The sequence below is a fragment of the Nyctereutes procyonoides genome, unplaced genomic scaffold, assembly GCF_905146905.1.
Source record: "Nyctereutes procyonoides isolate TBG_1078 unplaced genomic scaffold, NYPRO_anot_genome, whole genome shotgun sequence".
In the NCBI taxonomy this organism is placed as follows: domain Eukaryota; kingdom Metazoa; phylum Chordata; class Mammalia; order Carnivora; family Canidae; genus Nyctereutes; species Nyctereutes procyonoides.
Window position 1 is genome coordinate 11,940,366 of NW_026575125.1, and position 23,065 is coordinate 11,963,430.

Consider the following 23,065-nt stretch of genomic DNA (forward strand, 5'->3'; position numbering starts at 1 on the left):
TGCTTTTCCCCCCATCCCTCCCCACGACTTGTGTTCTCTCTTGCTCACTCTGCTCTCTCTCGCTTTCAAATAAATAATCTTTTTTAAAAAGTCAAAGGTATGACTTGTCCTTCAAAACGCCTTACATTTATTAACTCATTTAACCTTCTCAACAACTCTGAGAGAGAGGTACCATAATAACTACTCCCATTTTATAGATTATAAGAGGGAAACAAAAAGAGAGAAAGTAACTTGTCTGAAGTCAAGCAGTTGGCAAGAGGTAAAGTCAGAATTAAAAACCTAAGCATTTGGGCTCCAGAATCCACATGATGAACCATAACACAATAATGTCGTTCAAGGTGTTCTTGTCAAAAGAAGACAGCACTAAATATTCGTAGCTAATATTTAAACTAGGGTTCAGCCACAGCATGACTGACATTTGGAGTTGAATAATTCTTTGTTCTGAGGTGCTGTCCTGTGCATAGTAGGATGTTTAGCAGCACCCGTAACTTCTGTCTATTCAATGCTAGTAATACCCCATCCCCATCCCTGCCTCAATTGTGACAAGAAAAATGTCTCCAGATATTGCCAAATGTCTCCTTGGAGGCAAAAGTGTCCCTGGATGAGAACCACTGATCCAAACCAATCCGTAATATAAACTAACAAAAGTAAACCTTTGACATATTAATAAATAAATCACTGTGAGGCAGAGAGAGAATTCTTCAAAATATATGAAAACAGTCAAGTTAATCAACAAGCTAATATGATGTACCAGTAGAAGACATATTTAGTGGTAATTACCTTATGGCCGACTGTATCTCAACAGCAGGAAGGGTGTGATTTTTTGAAGGATCTGTAACCACAAACCAGAATGACACCCGCTGGGTTACATTGCAAAGTAGGACGTGGGAAATTCTGCAGATGATGGGAAAAATACATTAAAAGCAAACAATGACTAATTCCATTGGAACATCCACTCCAGAGTGATTACCATCTTAAAAGGTGTCTTAGCTATGAATAAAGTCATTTCTACCATCCTTTGTTTCAAAATAATATATGTAGGGATCATTCGTTAAATAGGAACCCAGCAAAATGAAAAAATAAGAAAAAGGACACAGTAGAGAGTGTTAAAGCATTTCATTCTCCATCATGTGCTTACAGCATCCCTGCTTCCCCCAAACTGGGCCTCTTTCTGAACCACAGAAGCTTTTGGTTTGTCCTCATCAAGCTCTTTTTAGTCTCATTCAGCCTTGCACATCTCAGATCCAGACAAATCAGTTGCCCACCTTTGGTCCAGTACTTGCTGACTGTGTTGGCCACACTACCATCCATCTTCCACTCCAATACTGGAGCTGGCACAGTAAGAGACCTCCAGGCTGAAGTGTTATCATCAATTTACCAGCAGCCTTTAAACACTATTTCTACAGTTATCTACTTCACAACTGTAAAAAAGGGATGTACCACACTACTCTATATACATATATTAGCACTAGAGATGACAGCAGAGAAATGACCTTAGTGTTCATATTGGAGACAATTATATATGAATGTAGGAAAGATACAAAGCTTGAAAAATTATAGGGAAGTCCACAAAAATCAACGTTGTTGGGGCTAAAAGATAAACCCTGAACGGCTGTCACCATTTCCTTGAGAGCAAAATCGCAAAACGGGGGGGGGGGGGGGGGCTCAGCAAGCAGCCTGGCAGATGGAAACGCACGTGCCCTTTACGAGTGCACACAAGCTCGTCTTTCGTTAAAAGGGCGTTCAAGTGCTCTACGTTCATTTTCGCGGTAACGCAACAGAGGGCCATTGTGCGCACGTTCTGTACTTGTGAGGAGCTGACGGAGATGGGCGCATCTCGTCCGTCCAAACGTCGGGGCCGGACGCCAAGGCCTCCTGGCCGCGCTGCCCAGGCCAGGCGCCGCGGGCCTGCGTGGGGAGCTGGGGGGCGCCCCCGGCAGTTGCCGCGCCCGCCAGGCGCTGGCCCAGCTCGCGCAGGACCCGTGACCCGTGACCCGTGACCCGTGACGTGACCCGTGACGCAGGGTTCCCACGAGGGGCGTCTGCCAACGGTCGCCCTGGCCCTGCGCGCCTCGCGGCTGCGGACACGGCTGGGGGCCGGGGGGGGGGGGGGGGGCGCCTGCGGGAGCGACTTGCCGCGGCAGAGGCGGAGGCCGGAGCGCGCCGCCCCGCGGTCATGGGCAGCTACCTGAGCTCGTACCTGGGCACCACGAAGGACACGAAGGACACGAAGGACGCGCGGCCGCGCCCCGCCTGGACGCGCCCCGCCCCGCAGCCCGGGCCCGCGCCGCGCCCGCTGGGCCTGGGTCAGGGCCAAGTGCTCTCCTTCTACCGCGAGCTGTGGGGCCGCCGCAGGCCGCTGCCCACCCTGCCGCCCCGCTGGGGCCACACCGGGGGCCAGGGGGTCGTGGTCCCCAAGCCCTGGAGACGCTTCCACAGCAAGTCGCCCCTCGAGATCCTCACCGACTGGGACTCGCCTCGCAAGACGTGGACCAGGCCCTGGCTTTGGAAAGCCCAGAGCCTCCTGAGCGTCTGGAACATGGTGACCGTCAACGTCCCTTCTCCTGAGAGCCGAGGCAGCGTCTCCAGGGCTCCAGGCGACCAGGAGCACCCGGACCCCGGTGCCGAGGAGAGCCCGCTGCGGGCTCCCAGCCGACGCAGGAGAGGAAAGAAGAGGACCCACAGACCGCTCTGGTTTGAAGCCCCCCACGGCAAGAGACGGAAGCTGAACGCAGAGGCCAGGGCATCTGCCTTCAGGCCCGTATGGAGAGACGGAGTGGTCCCGATCTTTGTGCCCAGGCCTGGGCCTCTGAGAAGAGGCTTCTGCTCCTGGCCTCCGCCTGTCTAACCCAACACCCACCTGGGGCCCGACCTGCTGCCGCGACACCAGCAGCCCGGGGCCCTCCCTGTATCCTGAGCCACAGTCCCGCCACCACCACCTCCACGTCCTGAGACTCCAACCCGCCGGCCGCCGGCCGTCCGTTTACCCTGCTGGCCCCCGCCCCCTACGTGAGGCACTGACACCACCAGCCAGCCCTCACCACCCCAGCCTGCACCTCTGCCAAGGCCCCCAGACCCGCCTCTGCTGATCCTGCAGGGCCCACACCGAAGAAGAAACAACACCGTTGCTGTCAGAACCTCTGCCTTCCTCCTGCCCTGCCCTGCAACCCCACCTACCTACCGGGAAGGCCTGCTTCTCCCCTGTTTTCCCAGTTTCTATAGTGAAAGCAGCGTGCGTGTTCTATTTTAATAAATAAGAAGAATAAGCAACTTGAGTATCACACAGTGTCATTGTCTTTCCTTCAAAGGTACGTGGAGTGCGATTTCGTCTGCACCAGGAATTCTCTACCCTGGCACTCTCAACATCTGGGGCCAGATAACTGTTGTTTGTTGGGTGCTGTCCCCTGCTTCGCAGGCTTTAAGCAGAATCCCTGGCCTCCAGCCCCCAGGGGCCAGCCAGCATACTCAGGTGGTGAAAATACAAACGCGTCTCCAATCATTGCCAAATATGCCAGGGCGAGGTGGGAGGTGGGCTGGATGGTGGGGGGGTGGAGGAAGGGGGCGGGGTGGGGCTGGGGTTGGGGGGTGGGGAGGCACACTGGTGGACAAACTCCGAGGGACGCTGACCTCTACTGGCAGAAACGGTCAAGCTGGGTCTCGGCAAAATGCGCTGTTTTAAAACCCGGCACAGATAGACATGAACAGACTGAAGTGGTCTATGCTTAGCAAAAAACATTTCCCCCAGCTTTGGAGAATGCGGTGCAGTGTGATGGATTCAAATAGCTTGGCCCTATTATTCATCAGAAAATGCAAATTTAAAACCAATAAACTACTCATTTAAGCTCCTCAGGCTGGCAAAAATGAAAATGCCAATCACGTGAAATGCAGAGACTTGGAACCCCAGGCAGTGCTGCAGCTGTGAATGGGTCCGGCCAATCTACAGGAGCACTTGCAAGGGTCTCCTAGAGCAGAGTGTGGCTACCAGAAACTCTTACACATGAGCGCGCGCACAACACACACACACACACACACACACACACACACACACACAAGCACGCGTGCGCACGCAAAGACTGGTGAGGGTGTTCTTCCCAGCACTCTGTCAGGTCAGACAACTGGGACAGTCTAAATGCCCACCAGTAGGCGAATGGATAAAGTAAATATGCTACGTGCTATCGAGGGGGCACTCTTCCACAAACTGAAGGAAAGAAATAGCCCAAGGATTCTCCACTCTTGGGCTCCTGGGCCAGATAATTCTGAGCATTGCAGGATGTGAAGCCGCACACCTGGCCTCCATCGCCCAGATACTGATAGGACCACCCCTCCAGTGGTGACAGTCAAATGCACCTCCAGGCATTGCCATATATCCCCGGAGGGACAAACACCACCCCCCACTTGGAAATCGCTGAAGTAGAGAGACCTATGTACTTTTTAATGACAGGTTACATCTCAGAAATACATGGTGAATGAAAAGACGGGGCTTAGTACATTACGTGCAGCATATGCCCTTTATGTAATTTAAACAAGTGCCGAGTAATATTGCTGGAATAATAGGGGAGGCTAGGAACCGGGTAAGAGGTCATCTGGACACTCTGCCTGCATTGTTCTTTCCACCTAAAGCCTCTTTAACTACTGTTCAAACACAGATTTCACGGCATTCCCCTTCAGAGAGTCAGAGGATATGCTGTAAACAAAGCAAAGTCCCTTCTCCCATGGAGCTTGCTTTCTAAAGGAGGTGGAGACACAAGATAAACGAGTAAATAAATGGACACACTAGCAGGTGCAAAGAAGTATAAAGAGGTATAAAGAAAAATAAGGGGGATCCCTGGGTGGCGCAGCGGTTTAGCGCCTGCCTCTGGCCCAGGGCGCCATCCTGGAGACCCGGGATCGAATCCCACGTCGGGCTCCCGGTCCCGGTGCATGGAGCCTGCTTCTCCCTCTGCCTGTGTCTCTGCCTCTCTCTCTCTCTCTCTCTCTCTCTCTCTCTCTCTCTCTCTCTCTCTATCAAAAATAAATAATAATAAAAAAATAAAAAATAAAATAAAGAAAAATAAGGGAGGGGGAGGAGGGACACATACAATTCCACCAACACCACTGTGCCCCAAGTACTTTCCTGTGTCCCCATCACCTTGGAACTATGCCATCCTTTACTACCAGTTCAACTCTGTTCCTCAGGGTTTCCATTGGTGGCAACTCCTGCTTTCATGTAGAACCTCCGCAAAGAGATTGAAAATATTTTATCTACCTAGATACAAAGATTTCTAGGAGATTCAGATTGTTGCCGAAAACACTAAGCTCAACATTTTCAATGTTGACAGCTACTGTTAGATACAAAATGTCCTCTAAAAATCAAGGTTGTGTCCTGAAGTTTACTCCCTGCCATTTGCCAGACTTGAGTCAAGGCATTTCACGTTCCACGAGTTGCTAGAAAGGGTTTCATTTTTTAGAAAAGACTTTATTTATTTATTCATGACGAGAGAGAGAGAGAGAGAGAGAGAGAGAGAGAAAGAGACAGAGACACGGGCAGAGGGAGAGGGAGAAGCAGGTTCCATGCAGGGAGCCCGAGGTGGGACTCAATCCTGGGTCTCCAGGATCACACACCAGGCTGAAGGCGGCGCTAAACCACTCGGCCACCCGGGCTGCCCTAGAAAGGGTTTCAGATCTTAGTGTGTCCACAAGGGTGCTGGTGACATTTTGAGTAGGAAATTCCCTATTAACATGCAACTGTCCTGAGCTTGGCATCAGGTTCATTCTCTCTCAGCCTCAACCCCTAGTAATTGCCACAACACTCTCCAGGCATACATGTAGCTCCCAAACACACCACATTTCCATAGGCTACCTGGATGGAGGCAGAAGCATACCCACATAAGAAACACTTGTAAACCTTGTCCAAAGTGTCAAGGTTCTGAGAACCAAGGCAGACCAAGGTCTTGGAAACCAGAGAAAGATGGAGAAACTGGCTCCATCACTAGAGTGGTCACTGAAGAGGCAGAGATATGGAACAGAAGAAGGACATTAGTGAAAAAGGGAAGAGGGTCTGAAAAATCCCATAGCTCAATAATATTGAAATAATGATAGTTCCTTAATTTTTATGTATCTATCAGGGTTACTTCCTATAATGGCCGTAGTGATATGGGTGAAGAGTCTACAGCAGAGTTTCTCAAGCTGAGCACTGTTGACATTTTAGGCTAGAGAAGTCGTGCTTGTGGAAGGCTATCTATTCTTTTGTAGGATGTGTAGCACATCCCCAGCCTCTACATGCTCCAGGCCAGCAGCACATCCAATTGTAAAACCTAAAAACATCAGAGCTCAAAATATCCTCGGGAGCAGTGCAGGGAAGAAATCCCCCAAGGTTGACGACCATTGGTACACAGGATCTCTTTATATTATGTCTGCAAGGCTTTTGTAAGCGTAAATGCATTTTTTCTCATTGAACACACACCAATACAGGAGCAAAGCAGTTAGTTTTAAAGCTGCCTCGGTACAGTAAAATGACCTACAAGGATAAAACTAGGCAATGGATTAATAATAGTTTTTGACGGGCTTCATTGATAAGGAGATAACATACAAATGTACTTTGAAAATAAGAGTCATTCAAATCAGGAGCGACCCGTACTTTGAAAATAAGAGTCATTCAAATCAGGAGCGACCCGGTGGCGCAGTGGTTTAGCGCCGCCTGCAGCCTGGGGTGTGATCCTGGAGACCTGGGATCCAGTCCCACGTGGTGCTCCCTGCATGGAGCCTGCTTCTCCCTCTGCCTGTGTCTCTGCCTCTCTGCCTGCCTCTCTCTCTCTCTCTCTCTCTCTCTCTCTCTCTCTCTCTCGTTCTACCACTGAATAATTTTTTTAAAAAAGAGTCATTCAAATGCAAGATATTGATAGCCTTCAGCATAGGAGTGGTCTTAATAATTATGTACAATTTTTGGAAATTTGTTCCGTAACATGTTTAGACGTATCAAGAATTTATCAGGGAGCCACCCCCTGTTCTCCTGGCCTCATGAAGCACGACTTCCATCACTTGTGCAAGATCCACATGAGCGAGAAAGGGGAATAATTTTAGTTGCTGAGGGTCTTCCGCTAAAGAATATTAAGTATCATTGAACACCAATAAAAAATAAATTTATTATTAAAAAAAAGAATATGAAGTATCCCTCCTACATGGTGGCTCCTCCAGTAATATTCCTGGTGGCTCCTCCAGGAATATTAAGTATCACTGAACACCAATAAGAAATAAATTTATTATTAAAAAAAAGAATATTAAGTATCCCTCCTACATGGTGGCTCCTCCAGTAAAATTGCTAGGATTTTTAGCAAGCAAAAAGTAACCTTCTGCTCAACAAATACCAACCATAGAAATAGAATTGTCGAGAAGCTTTTATACTTTGTTCAGATACAGGCAGTTGAAGTAGTAATGAGAAAGCCCACTTGCTAAAGGATGAGGTTGTGGGAAAGGCCAGGGGAGAGCACACCCTGCTTCTGGAGACAGCTGTATGGCAAAGGCTGTAGAAGACAGAGAAACTCGTGAACTGGAGCTTCCTCCTTGTCTGGATGATGCTTTGAGAAATTAACCATGATGTCTTGGCTCCCCCAGGAGTGAGAAACAGAGGGCCAACAAGAGGTAGAACGCAGGCAGTACAGAGCTACCTCTTCTATGGCCATTGACACGAGATCCATCAGGGGAGTGTCTACTGAGGTAGAAGAAGGGGGAGAAATGGGTGGGTGGGCACTGTTTTCTTGTGCGCACTGTACTCTGATAGTTAGGCCTGAGGTTTAAAGTCCTGGATGTTAAGCATGTTTCACTCACTCACAAAAGGGTACTCACAACTAGCATAGATTAGCCGGTATGGTTAGGGATGTGAGGAAAAGCGCTCCTACTGCAAGGGCTTCCAGATTCCATGACTCTTCCCAGAAGTGCAGGAGTGTAGTGCTAAGACCCTTCAACACCAAGGTCATAGTGTCTTGAGCCAACAGAAGATTCAAAACCAAAGAAGTAGAGGCATACTTCCTGAGATGCCTCAATTGGCTCACAACATTCCATACCCCACCTGAGAACAGACCCAGGACAGTCGGAAGGGCAAAGGGCTTCTAGATGTCATGTGGTTTGTCCACAGTTCTTGTCAGGAGGGTCTCTAATCCCTGTCCTGATACGAACTTCATTGTCTCCAAGCAAAGAACACCCTCTTTAATTTTATCAGCTGTGGAGTCACCTGGGTGATTATTAAAAATCCTTAGTTTGGGGATCCCTGGGTGGCTCAGCGGTTTAGCGCCTGCCTTTGGCCCTGGGCGCGATCCTGGAGTCCCAGGATCGAGTCCCATGTCGGGCTCCCGGCATGGAGCCTGCTTCTCCCTCTGCCTGTGTCTCTGCCTCTCTCTCTCTCTCTCTCTCTCTCTCTGTCTATCATGAATAAATAAACATAATCTTTAAAAAATAAAAAATACAATAAAAAATAAAAATTTTTAGTTTATCTGCAACACAAGCCTTCTCCGGGCCCTGGGACATGAGAGCAAGGCCCAAGTCTGTGCTGCATTGGGAGCCCCTGTATTCCTGCCATGTGGCCTGTCTGGGCACTCAGTGAGCCTTGGGAAATGGACGGATGGATTGATAGATGGATGGAATGGAGAAATTATATCTCAAGAGAGACAAGCCGAGAAAGTAAATTGAGCCATGACCAAATGGGAAAGGGGGGGAAAGGAGGGAGGTTGCTTCTCCCAAATCATTGTTTACTCAACACAGCTATTCAGACAACACAATGACAGCCGAGGTCTCCAGCAGCAGAGCATCCCTGAATACAGCGAGATAGGGGTGGGCCCAGAGGAAGTGTAAATGTGAGGGAAGTTGGTACTGAAATGGAAGTAACACGAGGCCTGATTGTACAGGCTAATTCAGTACTAATTTACTTAGCACCCAAAAGATACAAATTCCTCCCATTCGTGGGTTATGTACTCCTAGTGTGATTTCTCCCTGGTCTTTCTACCCAACGTGACCACACTGAATGTCTTCTAAGATTTACAGGAGGTATGCCTGGGTGGCTCAGCGATTTAGTGCCTGCCTTTGGCTCAAGGGGTGATCCTCAAGTCCCAGGATCGAGTCCCACATCAGGCTCCCTATATGGAGCCTCCTTCTCCCTCTGCCTGTGTCTCTGCGCCCCCCTCTGTCTCTCATGAATAAATAAAATCTTAAAAGATTTACCTGGAATGAAAAATTAAACAAGCAGTTACTGAGCTAAACTTGTCTTTGTAAAGTTTGTTTTGATGTACTAAGTAAACTGAAATACTTAAAATCTTCAAAGTTCTCATCACAAGAAAAAAAAAACCTAAAATTACATACAGTCACAGATGTTAACTAGACTTCTTGTGGTGATGATTTTGCAGTCTATACAAATATCACTTCCTTATGTTGTCCACCTGAAACCAATGTAATGTGGTAGGTCAATTATACTTCAATTTAAAATTTAAGTAAATAGGGGCACCTGGATGACTCAGTCAGTTAAGCATCTGCCTTTGGCTCAGGTCATGATCTTAGGGCCCTGGGATGGAGTCCTGCATTGGGCTCCCTGCTCAGCAGGGAGTTTTCCCTCTCCTCACCCCCTGTTCGTGTTCTCTCTCTTTCAAATAAATAATAAAATCTTAAACTAAAGAAATAATAAAAACTTTTTAAATAAAAAATTAAGTAAATAAACTGAAATACCAGGAGCACAACTAAATAGAAATCCTACATTTTCAAGATTGTAAATATAGGGGGGTCTGATGGAATTATTGGAATTTGCTTCAATAATCATTTTGTTCAACTCTTTTACAAAGTACTAATATCTGTATGTATCCTAATGGCTTCTCAAGCAAATCCTTGAAAAGGTAAAAATGTCCACTCCCTTTCCTCAAGTGTGGAAAGCCCTGGATTTATACTAATCCTCTACAATTCTGCTCCACTGCCATTTCTCATCAAGGGCGCCAGAGAGGCCCAACTGCATCCAAGGGGTGGTAAGAATCAGGCTCTTGTTTCTGGAAATCAAAGGACTAAATAGGAGCGGGGCTGCTGTTTTATTAGCACAAGACCATTAATCCCCTTACTGTGGACACAACAGCACGTTGTTCCTTTTTAGATCATAAGACTTATCCTTGAATAATTAGGCAGAGGAAGAAATCCATTCCATGTCCTACCCCATGGAGCTCAGAAAAAAAAATGTCATGCCTCAGTAAGACTTCTCCCTCTCTTGCTAAAAGTGATAAATTACCCTAAAAGCCAACACTTGAGCAAACTAGGCAGGTACATTTCCCAACTTACTTGGGAAATAGACTAGAGTCTAACCTTAGATTACATTTCTCTAGAAACTATCCTCAACATTTAAAAATTTCTGTGAAACTATTTTACTAAATCTGGCCTAACCCTTATTGTAATAACTTGAAAGCACCTAGTTGCCATCTTCCTCAAATTCATAAGGAATCTTCATGTAACTTGTTCTAAAGAAATCAGAATTTCCTATCATTGAAACCTTCCCATACATCTTCCATTCTTCTTTTAAGAAAACCCAGGTAGTTTCAAGAAAACGACTTGATATCAAGATTTAAGTAAGGACATTGAACGAGTTGTCTTGTTCTTGTCACATTTGGTCCACTTTCCTATCATGGCTCCCAGTCCTGGCTTCCTCGGTGTGGGCGTGATGCTGTGTGAGGCTGTGTTCCCTGTCACCTTGATCCCAGCAGGCTTTGGGACAGGTTCAAGTCTGTGCATTCAACCGCAGCCGTGCAGCTCCCCAGGCCGGCCTCAGTAGACCACGATGCACAGAGGTTTCTACTTCTCACCCCTTTGCCTTGGGCTGCCCTGTCAGCTCCTTCTCCTTCACTCCTTGGCAGCATCTGCAGCAACTGGTGGAGCTTTCCAGTCACTTCGACTTCAGAAAGAGTTGAGGGCAGTGGGATTGGAACTGGGATCAAAGCTGTCTTCCTGCCTCTGGCACACAGCTCCTCTCCCTCCAGCAGTGGCGGCCTAAGCGGGGTGCTCCACTGATTTACTTACTCCCTCTGCACACTCCTCCCCCCGACCCCGCTTGTCTCCCCTTCTTTCCCCCCACCCGCTCCATTCTCACTCCTCTAGGAATGGCAAGGAAGAGGGGAGAGGGCTGTGGGCATCTACAGAAGGAAACAGCAAAGTTCCTTATCCTTAGCCAGGGCTCTTTGCAGACCGCGCCCCCCCCCCCCGCCGCCCTGGCTGTTCTGCTGTTGGGGGTCCTCTCCTCTGCTGTGGTGGGCATCCTCAGGTTCTCCATTTAGAGCACCTGTGGGGGCCCTGGGGACCTGCCTGCGCACCTCCACACTGCATCTTCCCTGACGTGGGCGATGCACTCTCACCACCTCCCTCCATCCCACCCACTCCCAGGCCTCTAGTGGTGCTCTCCCAGCCTCACGTCACCCCCTCCTCCTTTCCCTGCAGTGGGTTCTCAGCCCCAAAGGCAGGGGGTCCCTCCAGCTCCCTCCTGCAGCCTCTACTTGGTCCCAGGAACACACTGCAGGGCAGACTGCTTGCAAAGCTCTCCTCTCTCAACCCAGTCACTGGAGCTTGAATCAGCCTTCCACCTTTAGACTTCTCCAGCTACAAGGCAGGCTCCGTTTCTGTTCATGGTACCTACGCCCTCAGGCACTGGGCTCACCATCGTGCACGTTGGGGAGCATCTGATGGGGAAATAATATGCCAGTCTCTCTTCTACAGACAGCTCCACTCTCTGTGAGCGGTTCTCTGCCTGATGTGAGGTAGACAGGGACACGAGCGAAGGTATCACTCAAAGCGCATGATTGCTAGTGTGGCAGGTACCACAGCTCATCAGAACGGACACAGTTGTCAGCACCCCACCTGGCTGCATGGTGCATATGCGCTGGAACCCATGCCCACCCGGTCCTGTCCTGTGGGGGAAGGGAGTGGAAACGCCACAGCCCTCTGCAGGCCCACAGCCCCTGCCCCTCTGACCCTCCAGCTCTCTCTCCCACTGCCTGCTTGGGTGAAGGTGACTAGACCAGTTCAGCTGTCCCATCTGTCCTGCGTGGACACAGCCAGGACCTCTCTCCAGGAAAAACAGCCTCTTGCATAGTCAGTCAAGGGTGTCCTGGATCAAGGATATGCCAACCATTGGTTGCCAAGTATGCCAAAGCATCCTCGGGAGATCCTGAGCTCTGTATCACTGGAGGAGGTCAAGCTTGATGTAAGAGATATTGTAGTAAGGACTGGGTAAAAGGCAGAATGAAAGCGAAACTATTTTTTATTCTCTTTATAATTTGATTATCTTTATAATTATAAATTATATTATATTATATATTATAATTTGATTATCTTTAGTGAGTTACTTTTTACTGTTCAATTCTGTACATCTTGGTGTCTTCGGATTCTCTACAATATTCATAAAATCAGTAATGAGGAAAAATAAGTAATAAACAGTAATATTCCAGATCTGGATCCCTGAAGCCATCCCAGAAATGGATATTTGCCACTGGGCTAGTCTGCTAGGGCTGCTGTAGCAAACACTACAGACCCTGTGGCTTGAACGACAGAAATGTAATTTCTCACAGTGCTGGAGGCCAGAAGCCTGAGATCAGGGTGTGGTCAGGGCTGATTTCTTCTGAGGCTTCTTCCTTTGGCTTGTGGATGGCTGTCCTCTCCTGTCACACCTGGGCTTTCCTCTGGGCACATCTGTGTCCTCATCTCTTCTTCTTGTAAGAACACCATTCATATTGGGTGAAAGCCCACCTATATGACCTCATCTTACATGAATTATCTCTTTAAGGGCCCTATCTCCAAATACAATCACATTCTCAGCTACCAGGGGTTAGGACTTGAGCATATGAATTTTCAGGGAATGCCATTCATCCCATAGCAGCTATCTCCAGGGTTTATTTTGTCCCTCGCTGGCACCACAAGACCATTTGGGGCAGAAGAGTTAAAATCTGAGGTAGTTGCCAAGCTGCTAGTGTGTTCCATCCTCCCTCATGCTGGAGAGAGGCAGTGTCTCTACAAAGTTGTTTTCAAACTTGTCTTGCATTTTGTGGTGCCCTTTCCCACAGGGGAAGCCTGTTTTTGTAAGGATGCAGGCTTCCTTATGGCAGCACATGGAGAATGGGGCTCAGTCATTGAACTGCATCCTAAACACATCCTTATTCATTAGGCAGCCCTTATCACTCAGCCTCCTGACAGCAGTATTGCTGGCCCTCGTACTGCCTTTACAGAAAGGTTTGTTGACCTCTGATGGAGTTTTGTACTTTTTGACTTTTTCACTGGGCTTTGGCAACAAGTTTCTATATATCTTGTGGAAGTGAAACATGTTTGCAAGTAAACAAGATCAGATAATCATAGACTTATACAATACCCCAATTAAAAAGAAAAGTTCAAGAGTGAATTCCTCAAAATTCATCTAAAATGTTTCATGCTTACTTTTTTAAAGATTTTATTTATTTATTCATGAGAGACACAGGGAGAGTGAGAGAGGCAGAGACACAGGCAAAGGGAGAAGCAGGCCCCATGCAGGGAGCCCAATGTGGGACTTAATCCCGGGTCCCCAGGTTCAGACCCCAGACTGAAGGCAGCGATAAACCAATGAGCCACCGAGGCCGGCCCTATTTCATGTTTAAAATAACTTTTCCTAATAATGGGAACATCCAATTTAACATAACCACTTACAAGGTTTAATGCAGGTACCCATAGTTAGAAATAGTATGATAAACACAGCAGTGTGTAAAGGCTGCTGACCAGAAGAGTAGAAGCTAAAGAGACTATTTGGGGGAGGGGGTTGCATTGTAAGATGACAAGGGGGCTTTTTTTATTATTTTTTTCCTTTCCAATTTTTTTGCAAAGCAATCACCTAATTTTTTGAGAAAAGTTATAATGTTATAATAAATAGTTGTGGTAAGAATATGCAGTTTAAAAGGCATAGGATATTTACCCCAAAGATACAGACGCAGTGAAAGGGCAGGACACCTGCACCCCAATGTTTATAGCAGCAATGTCCACAATAGCCAAACCATGCAAGGAGCCTCGGTGCCCATCGAAAGATGAATGGATAAAGAAGCTGTGGTCTATGTATACAATAGAATATCACTCAGCCATTAGTAATGACAAATACCCACCATTTGCTTCAATGTGGATGGACCTGGAGGGTATTATGCTGAGTGAAGTAAGTCAATCGGAGAAGCACAAACATTATATGGTCTCATTCATTCGGGGAATATAAAAAATAGTGAAAGCGTTTAAAGGGGAAAGGAGAGAAAATGGGAAATATCAGTGAGGGAGACAGAACATGAGAGACACTAACTCTGGGAAATGAACAAGGGGTAGTGAAAAGGGAGGTGGGCGTGGGGTTGGGGTGACTGGGTGACGGGCACTGAGGAGGGCACTTGACGGGATGAGCACTGGGTGTTATGCTATGTGTTGGCAAATAAAACTCCAATAAAAAATAAATAAATAAATAAATAGCATATGATAAACACAAATACATTTTTTCTAAAACTATAAAATAGGAATGGAAAAAAATAGGAATGGAGCTCACCTTGGACGCAATTTTGTTTTACTATATACTCCGTCTTTTAATTTTTTGAATCATGTGAACATATGAACTATTATAAAATATATATGTGCGTGTATACACAAATACATATATCATATGTTTATTTTGCTTCCCCAAATACTACTGTTCTGTTTCATTCTTTATATTCACATCCCGTGTATGAGTTTGAGGGAGGCCAATAAATAGTGATCCTCTTTGTCAGGGTCTGAATCTTTACAGAATTAAGACAAAAGAATGAGCAGATGGGAGACCAAAATAAAGGGCCAGGTTGGAGGATACAATATTAATCAGGAGGAACGTTTTCTTCCTAATTAAATAAAAAATCCTGAAAGGAGATAAATCCATTTATAGTGTCCCAGATAGAGCTGAACTGGGGGCACAGATCACATATGCTACAATAATATGCAAGATACTTAACACCCTTTATGCTGTGGCACCTGTCCATGGAAACTGTTCTCATCTACACATAGCACAACCAGCCATAGAGTTGCGTGGCCTGCCCACACAGGGCCTGACTCTGTACTTCGTGTAGGGAGTAGCACAGAAAAATGCCTGCTGTCTGAGGGCAGGCCTGCTCCTGAAGAGTGGGGAACCCAGAGAGCTTCTCCTCTCAGCTCACCAATCAGGTCCAACATTTCTCCTCTCAAGGGGAAGGAAAGAAGAAACAGAAAAAGCAGACGTGTTACCTGAATCACAAATAGAGGTAGAAGGAAACATTACAAATAGAGATGATTCCTCTGGAAGAATAGAAAAAATGTAAAACTGTATAAAGTTATATTAGCACTCCTAAGAAAATCACCAAAGTGCTGTGAGAGATGCCAACAATGGGATGAACCTATCCATATGTGTTTCTAAAAGGAGTGCTATGGACTGATTTGCTCCCCTTCCCCCCGAATTCCTATGTTGAAGCCCTAACCCCTCATGTGACTGTATTTGGAGGCAGCCAATGAGGAGATAATTACAGTTAAATGTCATCATAAGGGTGGAGCCCTGGTGGCATTAGTATTGTCATTAGAAGAGACACCAGAGAGGTCCCTCCCACCCTTCCACCCCCCTCAACAAGGAAGAGGTCTTGTGAGAACCCAGTTCTAGTGGCGTCTGCAAGGCAAGAGAAAAAGCCTCAGAATGAAACCTACTTTGCCGGCACCTTGATCCTGGCCTCGCAGCCTCCAGAACTGGGAGAAATAGGTGTGTGTTATTTAAGCCACCCGGTGTGTGGTATTTTGTTACGGCGGCCCTAGCAAACTAACACAATGAGAGCAGAATTCTAGCTACCTGTCTACAAGAGAAACTGTATGTACATAAAAGGAATGTAGAACAAACTTATAACAGATGACTACATCTAAAAAATTTTATCATCATAGTGCCTATTGAACACAGCATTGTTGGAACATAATATAAACTGTAAGGTAAGCTAAATTACAAAAGGTTTTCTAAATGTTACAATGTGGATCCTTTCTAAAAATTAGGTTAATTATTTTCAAGACAGAATTTTGAATTAATGCAGGTCTCAAATAATACTGCAAATAGCCAATTAAGATTCTTTACTGTTTACTTACTCTGTTGTTTCTCTGTTGGGAACTTTTCTCATGGAGAAAGCCACCATTGCTTTGAAAAGATATTCCTCATTTGTATCCCAGACATACTAAAAGAGAAGTAAAATAGAAAATGTAAGAGGCATAGGATAAAAAATGGCCCACTGGAATCTAATTGTGACCACAGTGGTGGTATTCAGTGCCTGCCCGCCCCCCTTTCTCTTTCTCATACACTGAAGACTAGAGATCAAGATAAATCACGTCACGGTAATTTCAAGATAGGCTTTCTTGGCCATTCTATCATTCCAAGTCTGGTGTACTTTCCCTTGCATTATCTTCTTCACAATCTGCAGTATTAGAGCCAGTCAACAGAGAGGGCATTTGGACATCGTAGCCAGGACATCTACAGTCAGTTCCCTTCCTCCCTTACTCTCTCCCCTCATAAACTGACTACCTCTCTCAGCTTCCAATCCTTTGCTAACATTGGTACAATTTTTCTTTCCATTTTCTTAGCTGGAAACTTCAGTGTGTGTGCATATTGTGGATTGACTTGTGTCCCTCCCCCCAAAATTTATATGTTGAAGTCCTAAATCCCAGTACCTTAGACTGTAATCGTATTTGGAAATAGTGTCTTTACAGAGGTGATTAAGTTTAAATGAGGTCACTAGGGTAGACCCTAATCCAGTATGGACTGGTGTCCTTGCAGGAAGAGGAAATCTGGACATAGCCACATATAGAGGGAAGACAATGTGAAGGTACACAGAGAAAATAGCCATCTACAAGCCAAAGGGAGAGGACAAAAACAGATCTTTCCGTCACAGACCCCAGAGGATCCAGCCCTGCTGATATCCTGATCTTGGACTGCTAACCTCCAGAATTAAAGGAAAATAAATTTCTATTGTTTAGGCCACTCACTTCATGGTACTTTGTGATAGCAAGACTAGCAAACTAATGTGACTGAGCACATATTTTAGGTGAGTAATCAAGTATAACTAGAGAAAGTCCCATAACAGGGTTTAACTCTAAGTTCATGATGACCTACTCCCAAATTGGTTGGGAACCCCTTAGGTCTCTGTCAGTTCTCTCGTTCGTTCTCTCTCTCTCTCTCTCTCTCTCTCTCTCTCTCTCTCTCGGTTCACAATGACTATTTCAAACCTCCTTCAGCTCCCCTCTCCCCAACCAAACTCAGTGCTTTCCCTTACACTTCATACTCACTAGATTCTCTTATCTCATAATTTTCCTCAAGTCATCAATTTAAACTCCCCCATCCTCCTGACACCAAACAAAAAAACTTCCTCTATAGGCACATGTTATCCACATCTTCCCCCAAAAGGCTGAATGTTGCATTTCTCTTCCTGTCAATGGCTATTCCATCCACCTGTATTAGGAACACTTCCCGGGATGCCTGAATGGCTCAGGGTTGAGCATCTGCTTTCGGCTCAGGGCATGATCCCAGAGTCCAAGGATTGAGTCCCACATCGGGCTCCCTGCATGGAGCCTGGTTCTCCCTCTGCCTGTGTCTCTGCCCCTCTCTGTGTGTCTCTCATGAATAAATGAATAAAATCTTAAAAAAAACTTGTAGAATATTAAAAAAAAAAAAAGGAACACTTCCCTCTGCCCTTCTCAGGATCTAAATGATATCAGTTTCCCCTCTCCTCTATACACTGGACTTTGACTTTTAGCCATGCTCAAGCCTTCCCATTAGAACACCAAAACCAAATCACTTTCCTCAATCCTTCTTCCTCCACCTACTGCCACCTCTCTCCTGCCCTCCACAGCCAATATCCTCAAAGGAGTTGTCATACTTGCATCTTTACCTGTTCACCTCCCACTTATTCTTAACTCCCTCCATCATCCGCTTTCCAGTCCAACCACTCCACAGAGATACCAGTGACCTCCACATGACTCAACACAGTGAGTGCCTTTCAGTCTCATCTTGCTTGATCTGTCAGCAGCATTGACACTCTTGAACACTTCCTTTAACTTGAAGTTAACATCACTTTTGTGATACACATTCTGGTTTTCCTCCTGCCACTTTGCCCCCTTTGTAGGCTCATCCTCTTGTATAAGGGCTTCAAGTTTTAGAGAACCGCAAAGCGCTATGCTAGATTTACCCCTCTTGTCACTGTCCTTTCTCCCTCAGACCGCCATCTACTCCATGCTTCCAATATCACCGTAATGCAAATGACCCAGGAATGTATATCTCAAGCCTATCCTGTCCTCACCTATTCAATAATACCTCACACTCAACAAGTCCAAAATTACAGCCATGATTTTCTTGTCTATACCTGCTTCCCTGACTCACAAGTGGGTCATCACCCATTCAGTTGCATAATTAGAAACTAAAGTGTCATCCTTGATGACTCCTTTCTCCCTTTCTTTCTACTTTTGTCCCTTCTAATCCGCCTGCCACACTGTGACCAGAGTATTTTCTAAGCACTAATTCTATCATAACATCTCTTCCATAAAACTCCCACTTGCTTTAAAGTAATAGCAAAACTTCCTAACACAGGTTACATATTCTTTAACCCAATCTCTCCTTTCTACCCGAGCTCATCACATGCCATGCTCTACCTCACTGCTCCAGTTGCAGAGACCTCAGCCTTCCTTCCATTCCCTCCTCTCACCAAGTTCCTTCCTGTATTAAGCCTTTGCATGTTCTGTCCCCTCTGTCCCTTTTTCTTTTATTCTCCAGCACACCTCCACTCATGCTTTAGACCTCATAGCAAATGCCAAGTACTAAGGCCCTCAACAAGGCCAAAGCCCCCACATATTTCTCCTTCCTGTGATACTGGTCAAGACTGCACATTTCATTTATTGAATGTTTAATGAACAGTCAATCCTCCCAATACCATAAGCTCCACGGGGGCAAGGACAAGACTGATTTATCTGCTGTTGCATCCTCAGCATCCAGCATGATGCCTGCCCTCGGAGGATCCCGGGATAAGTAACTACACTCTGGTAGGAAGAGTAGATTCAACAGTCAGACTGCGTGGGTTCAAATCTCATCTCTGTCACTTGCTGACTTGAGATCCTGAGCAGGTTGCTTAATTTCTTTGTACCTTGGTTTTCTCATGTACTCGACGAGAGTGGGAATGCCCATACTACCTTTCTCAAAAGGTTGTTGTGGGGGCTACGTGAATTGACGTGAGTAAAGTGCTCAGAAGGGTCCTTGCTGGAAAGTAAACTAAGTTCTCAATCAATGCTGGCTGTTATAATGATCATTAGTCACTGAATGAATAAAATAATATGTTTTTGATTTGGCCTGCAGACACAATACGTACCTCTAAGTTCTCTTAGCACTCTCTTATTGCTTCTACCCTGAGGCATCTTAATATCGCCTTCTATTCCGGAAAATTTTCACAGACCACATGAAGATACTAAAACTAGGATTACACAAATCATCTTAACTTGACAGGCCATCCTGTTCTTATAGCTACATGTGCCTTATGAGTATTTTTTTGACTTCAATTTCATAAGCACATATTTCATGTTGTTACTTTGAGAAAAATGGAAGAAACTTCACATTAAAACTAGCAACTTTTCGGGGCACCTGGGTGGCTCAGCAGTTGAGCATCTGCCTTTGGCTCACGTTGTGATCCTGGGGTCAAGTCCCACATCAGGCTCCCCACAGAGAGTCTGCCTCTCTCTCTCCCTATGTCTCTGCCTCTTTCTCTGTGTCTTTCATGAATAAACAAATAAGATCTTTTAAAAAAGAACTAGAAACTTTTCGTCCTATGAAAAATCTGATGTGGGTGAAATCGTGCCATCGTTTCACTGACTAGAAAACTGAGAAAAGATCCAAATGACACCAATGGTGAGGCGCAGAGCCCAGCCCAGACCTGAGTGCCCGACTCGGGCCCTGCAGCTCCACTATGTCCAGCTGAAGTGTTTGAGTTTACCAGATTGTTTTCTTTTTTAAGGTTTTATTTATTTATTCATGAGAGACACAGAGAGGCAGAGATACAGGCAGAGGGAGAAGCAGGCTCCCTGTGGGGAGTCCAATGCAGGACTGGATCTCAGGATCCAGAGATAATGACCTGAGCCAAAGGCAGATGCTCAACCACCCAGCCACCCAGGCATCCTTGGCAAATTGTTTTGTGTAACACAAAACTTCACAGATTTTCTAGCACATACTGCAGATTGAAGACTTTAGGCAAAATCATTGTTTAACAAGTTCCATTTTATATTTTTTTTTTTACTTTAAGACAGTGTCAGATTTGAGGTTTTTAGAATTAATCTCTGAGTTCAAGATAACTGGACAGAGGCTCATCACTAGAGAAAGTGGTGTTATTAACAAACAAAATTAAAAATGAACATGCAGGTTCACCACTTACTGCTTTATCTCCCAGAGCTGTTCTGATACTAAGTCTTACTTTAAAAGCATTCTCTGCATCTGCCAGAAAGACAAAAAAGAGCAGGTGATGATAAAAATCTGTCAAAACATGAAGTTCAAACATTTAACCGACTCAGATCAACAGAACACAGAACTTCAGTTAAACTGCCCCCAAAACTGAACGTTTAACTACAATCACCTTAGATGGTTTAAATTTTTCTTTCAAACTCATACAACAGTCAGTCTCAACTTTCAAGCCACAACACGCCTGCAGATTTTGAAAAAATAAAGAGGTCCTTCAGTCAAAGGCTTGTCAATCATTGAGAAAACTGCTACCCTATTTTTAAGTTTCACAGCTACCTACCTGGCTGACACAGTTGAGCATGAATCGCAGGCACCAGGACAAAGAGCAGGCGCAACATTGTTTCAGAAGGCAAAACACAAGGCAAAGGAAGCAGGGGAAAATCCAGGCTCCACTTAAAGCTGCCTTAGCCATTCTGTGACCCGGATTAGAATATCAGAGAAACAAGAAAGCCACCACCTAGAAGGTTTAATGATTAAACCCCATTATTTGGGTTAATACTTAGATAGAAACAGCCCATCTCCTGTCAGTTATTTACGAAAATCTATTTGGAAAACAGATTAGTTGTCCTTTCTGAACTCTACCTCCAGAGAATGTTTCCTCTGCTGACTCAAAGCCAGAATCCTCTCCCGTCCCTCCTGTCGTTGCCGGGCTGAGGGCACTGTGGAAAGAACAGAGCCCTCTCTAGACGTTTCCCCTTCGCTCCAACTTTCCATCTTTTCAGAGCTAAGATAGCTGGCTCCTAGATAGGCTATCTTAATTTGGAAAACAAACATCACCCCTTTCTATCTCTGGTGAACAAAGGATGCCCTTCCAAGGGCCTCACCTGACTCTCACCTGCACAGATAAACATCCGGGGAGTGCTTCCACTTCAAAGGGAATCCTGTTGGTCTGCCCTAAGCTCTGGTGGTGGTGTAAATTCAAAGTTCATGATACAGAACAGTGCTGTCCAATGGAGCATTCTGTGATGATAGAAATGTTCTACATCTGCACTATCCAACACGGTAGCCACCAGACATAGGTAGCTATTGACCACCTGAAAGGGGGGCTAGCCTACGACCCAGCAAATGCACTGTTAGAGATTTACCCCAAAGATTCAGATGCAATGAAATGCCGGGACACCTGCACCCCGATGTTTCTAGCAGCAATATCCACAATAGTCAAACTGTGGAAGGAGCCTCGGTGTCCATCAAAAGATGAATGGATAAAGAAGATGTGGTTTATGCATACAATGGAATATTACTGAGCCATTAGAAATGACAAATACCCACCATTTGCTTCAACGTGGATGGAACTGGAGGGTATTATGCTGAGTGAAGTAAGTCAATCGGAGAAGGACAAACAGTGTATGTTCTCATTCATTTGGGGAATATAAATAATAGTGAAGGGGAATATAAGGGAAGGGAGAAGAAATGTGTGGGAAATACCAGAAAGGGAGACAGAACATAAAGACTCCTAACTCTGAGAAACGAACTAGGGGTGGTGGAAGGGGAGGAGGGCGGGGGGTGGGGGTGAATGGGTGACGGGCACTGAGGGGGACACTTGACGGGATGAGCACTGGGTGTTATTCTGTATGTTGGTAAATTGAACACCAATAAAAAATTAATTTATTAAAAAAAGGGGGGGCTAGTGCTGATGAGCAATGAAATGTTCTATTAATTTAATTTATACAGAAACATGTGACTAGCAACTACATTAGTCAGTGCTGCTAGAACACAGTCATTAAGAGATTCCTGCCATGAACTAGATCTACTGGATTATTTCTCTCACCCTCAACATGGCACCTTCACAGTCACTGTTGTTATAATATCTTACACATGAGGGAACTGAGGATCTGGTGTTTAAGGCATTGGTGGCAATGGGAGGAAGGGAAGGTGTGTCACTTGAACCCTGTCTCCACCACACTGAACTGCACGGGTCTTCACTGGTCATCATGGGTCAAAACTGAAATTGCAACAAAGCCTTAAAGATGGTCTGAGGATTACCATAATGAGCAGAAGACAGTCTCCCCTAGTGGGCATTCTATGGATGCCAATAGAAGCCACCACCACCCCCCAGGCAGGTGGCTGTCAGGGCTTTCCTCTCTACCACACTGCCTCTTCCTGAATTCAGTCCCCAAATTCCACCTTGTTGCTTAAAAACTAGAATAGAAAAAATGAGACTGAGTGACCCTGATGTTAAATAGAAAACTTGGATTTTCAAAGCAGCCGTGAGAAAAAGATCAACAACTACACTTCTGCAACGTTTTGAGAGTCCTGTCATTTTTCCCCTCCTAGATAGGGTGATATTTTAGCAGAGAGGACCCATTTCTGTTTGGGAAGTCCACCTGAGGAAGCTTCTCTCCTCTCCCTCATCTTGGTGGCAAGGGTACAGGGTCAGGAAAAGTTGGATTAGAGGGAGAGGTGGCCAAAACTTAGGCCCATCATTCTAGCAATTTCACTATCAGGTGAAATGGGAATTTCCCAGAAGGGAGAGCTCACATAACTTACCCCTGAAAACGAAGTCAGACTAGATGAAGTTATTTTGGGAAATGTTAGACTAGATAAAGTCCTCATGGGAAGCAAAAGCCA

The 23,065-nt window shown here is 45.7% G+C and overlaps 1 protein-coding gene across 1 annotated transcript in view; it reads right to left on the bottom strand.

The window, feature by feature from the left end:
- Nucleotides 1-20,926, bottom strand: part of CLTRN (collectrin, amino acid transport regulator) — a 36,447-nt gene extending 15,521 nt beyond the window's left edge. Inside the window, exons 1-4 of the mRNA XM_055338555.1 lie at nt 20,778-20,926; nt 20,415-20,473; nt 16,102-16,187; nt 781-894 (exon numbers count right to left, since the gene is read on the bottom strand). Coding sequence (XP_055194530.1) covers nt 781-894; nt 16,102-16,187; nt 20,415-20,473; nt 20,778-20,835 — 317 coding nt within the window. The 5' untranslated portion in view covers nt 20,836-20,926. The remainder of the gene's footprint in view (nt 1-780; nt 895-16,101; nt 16,188-20,414; nt 20,474-20,777) is intronic.
- Between the last annotated feature and the right edge of the window lie 2,139 nt (nt 20,927-23,065).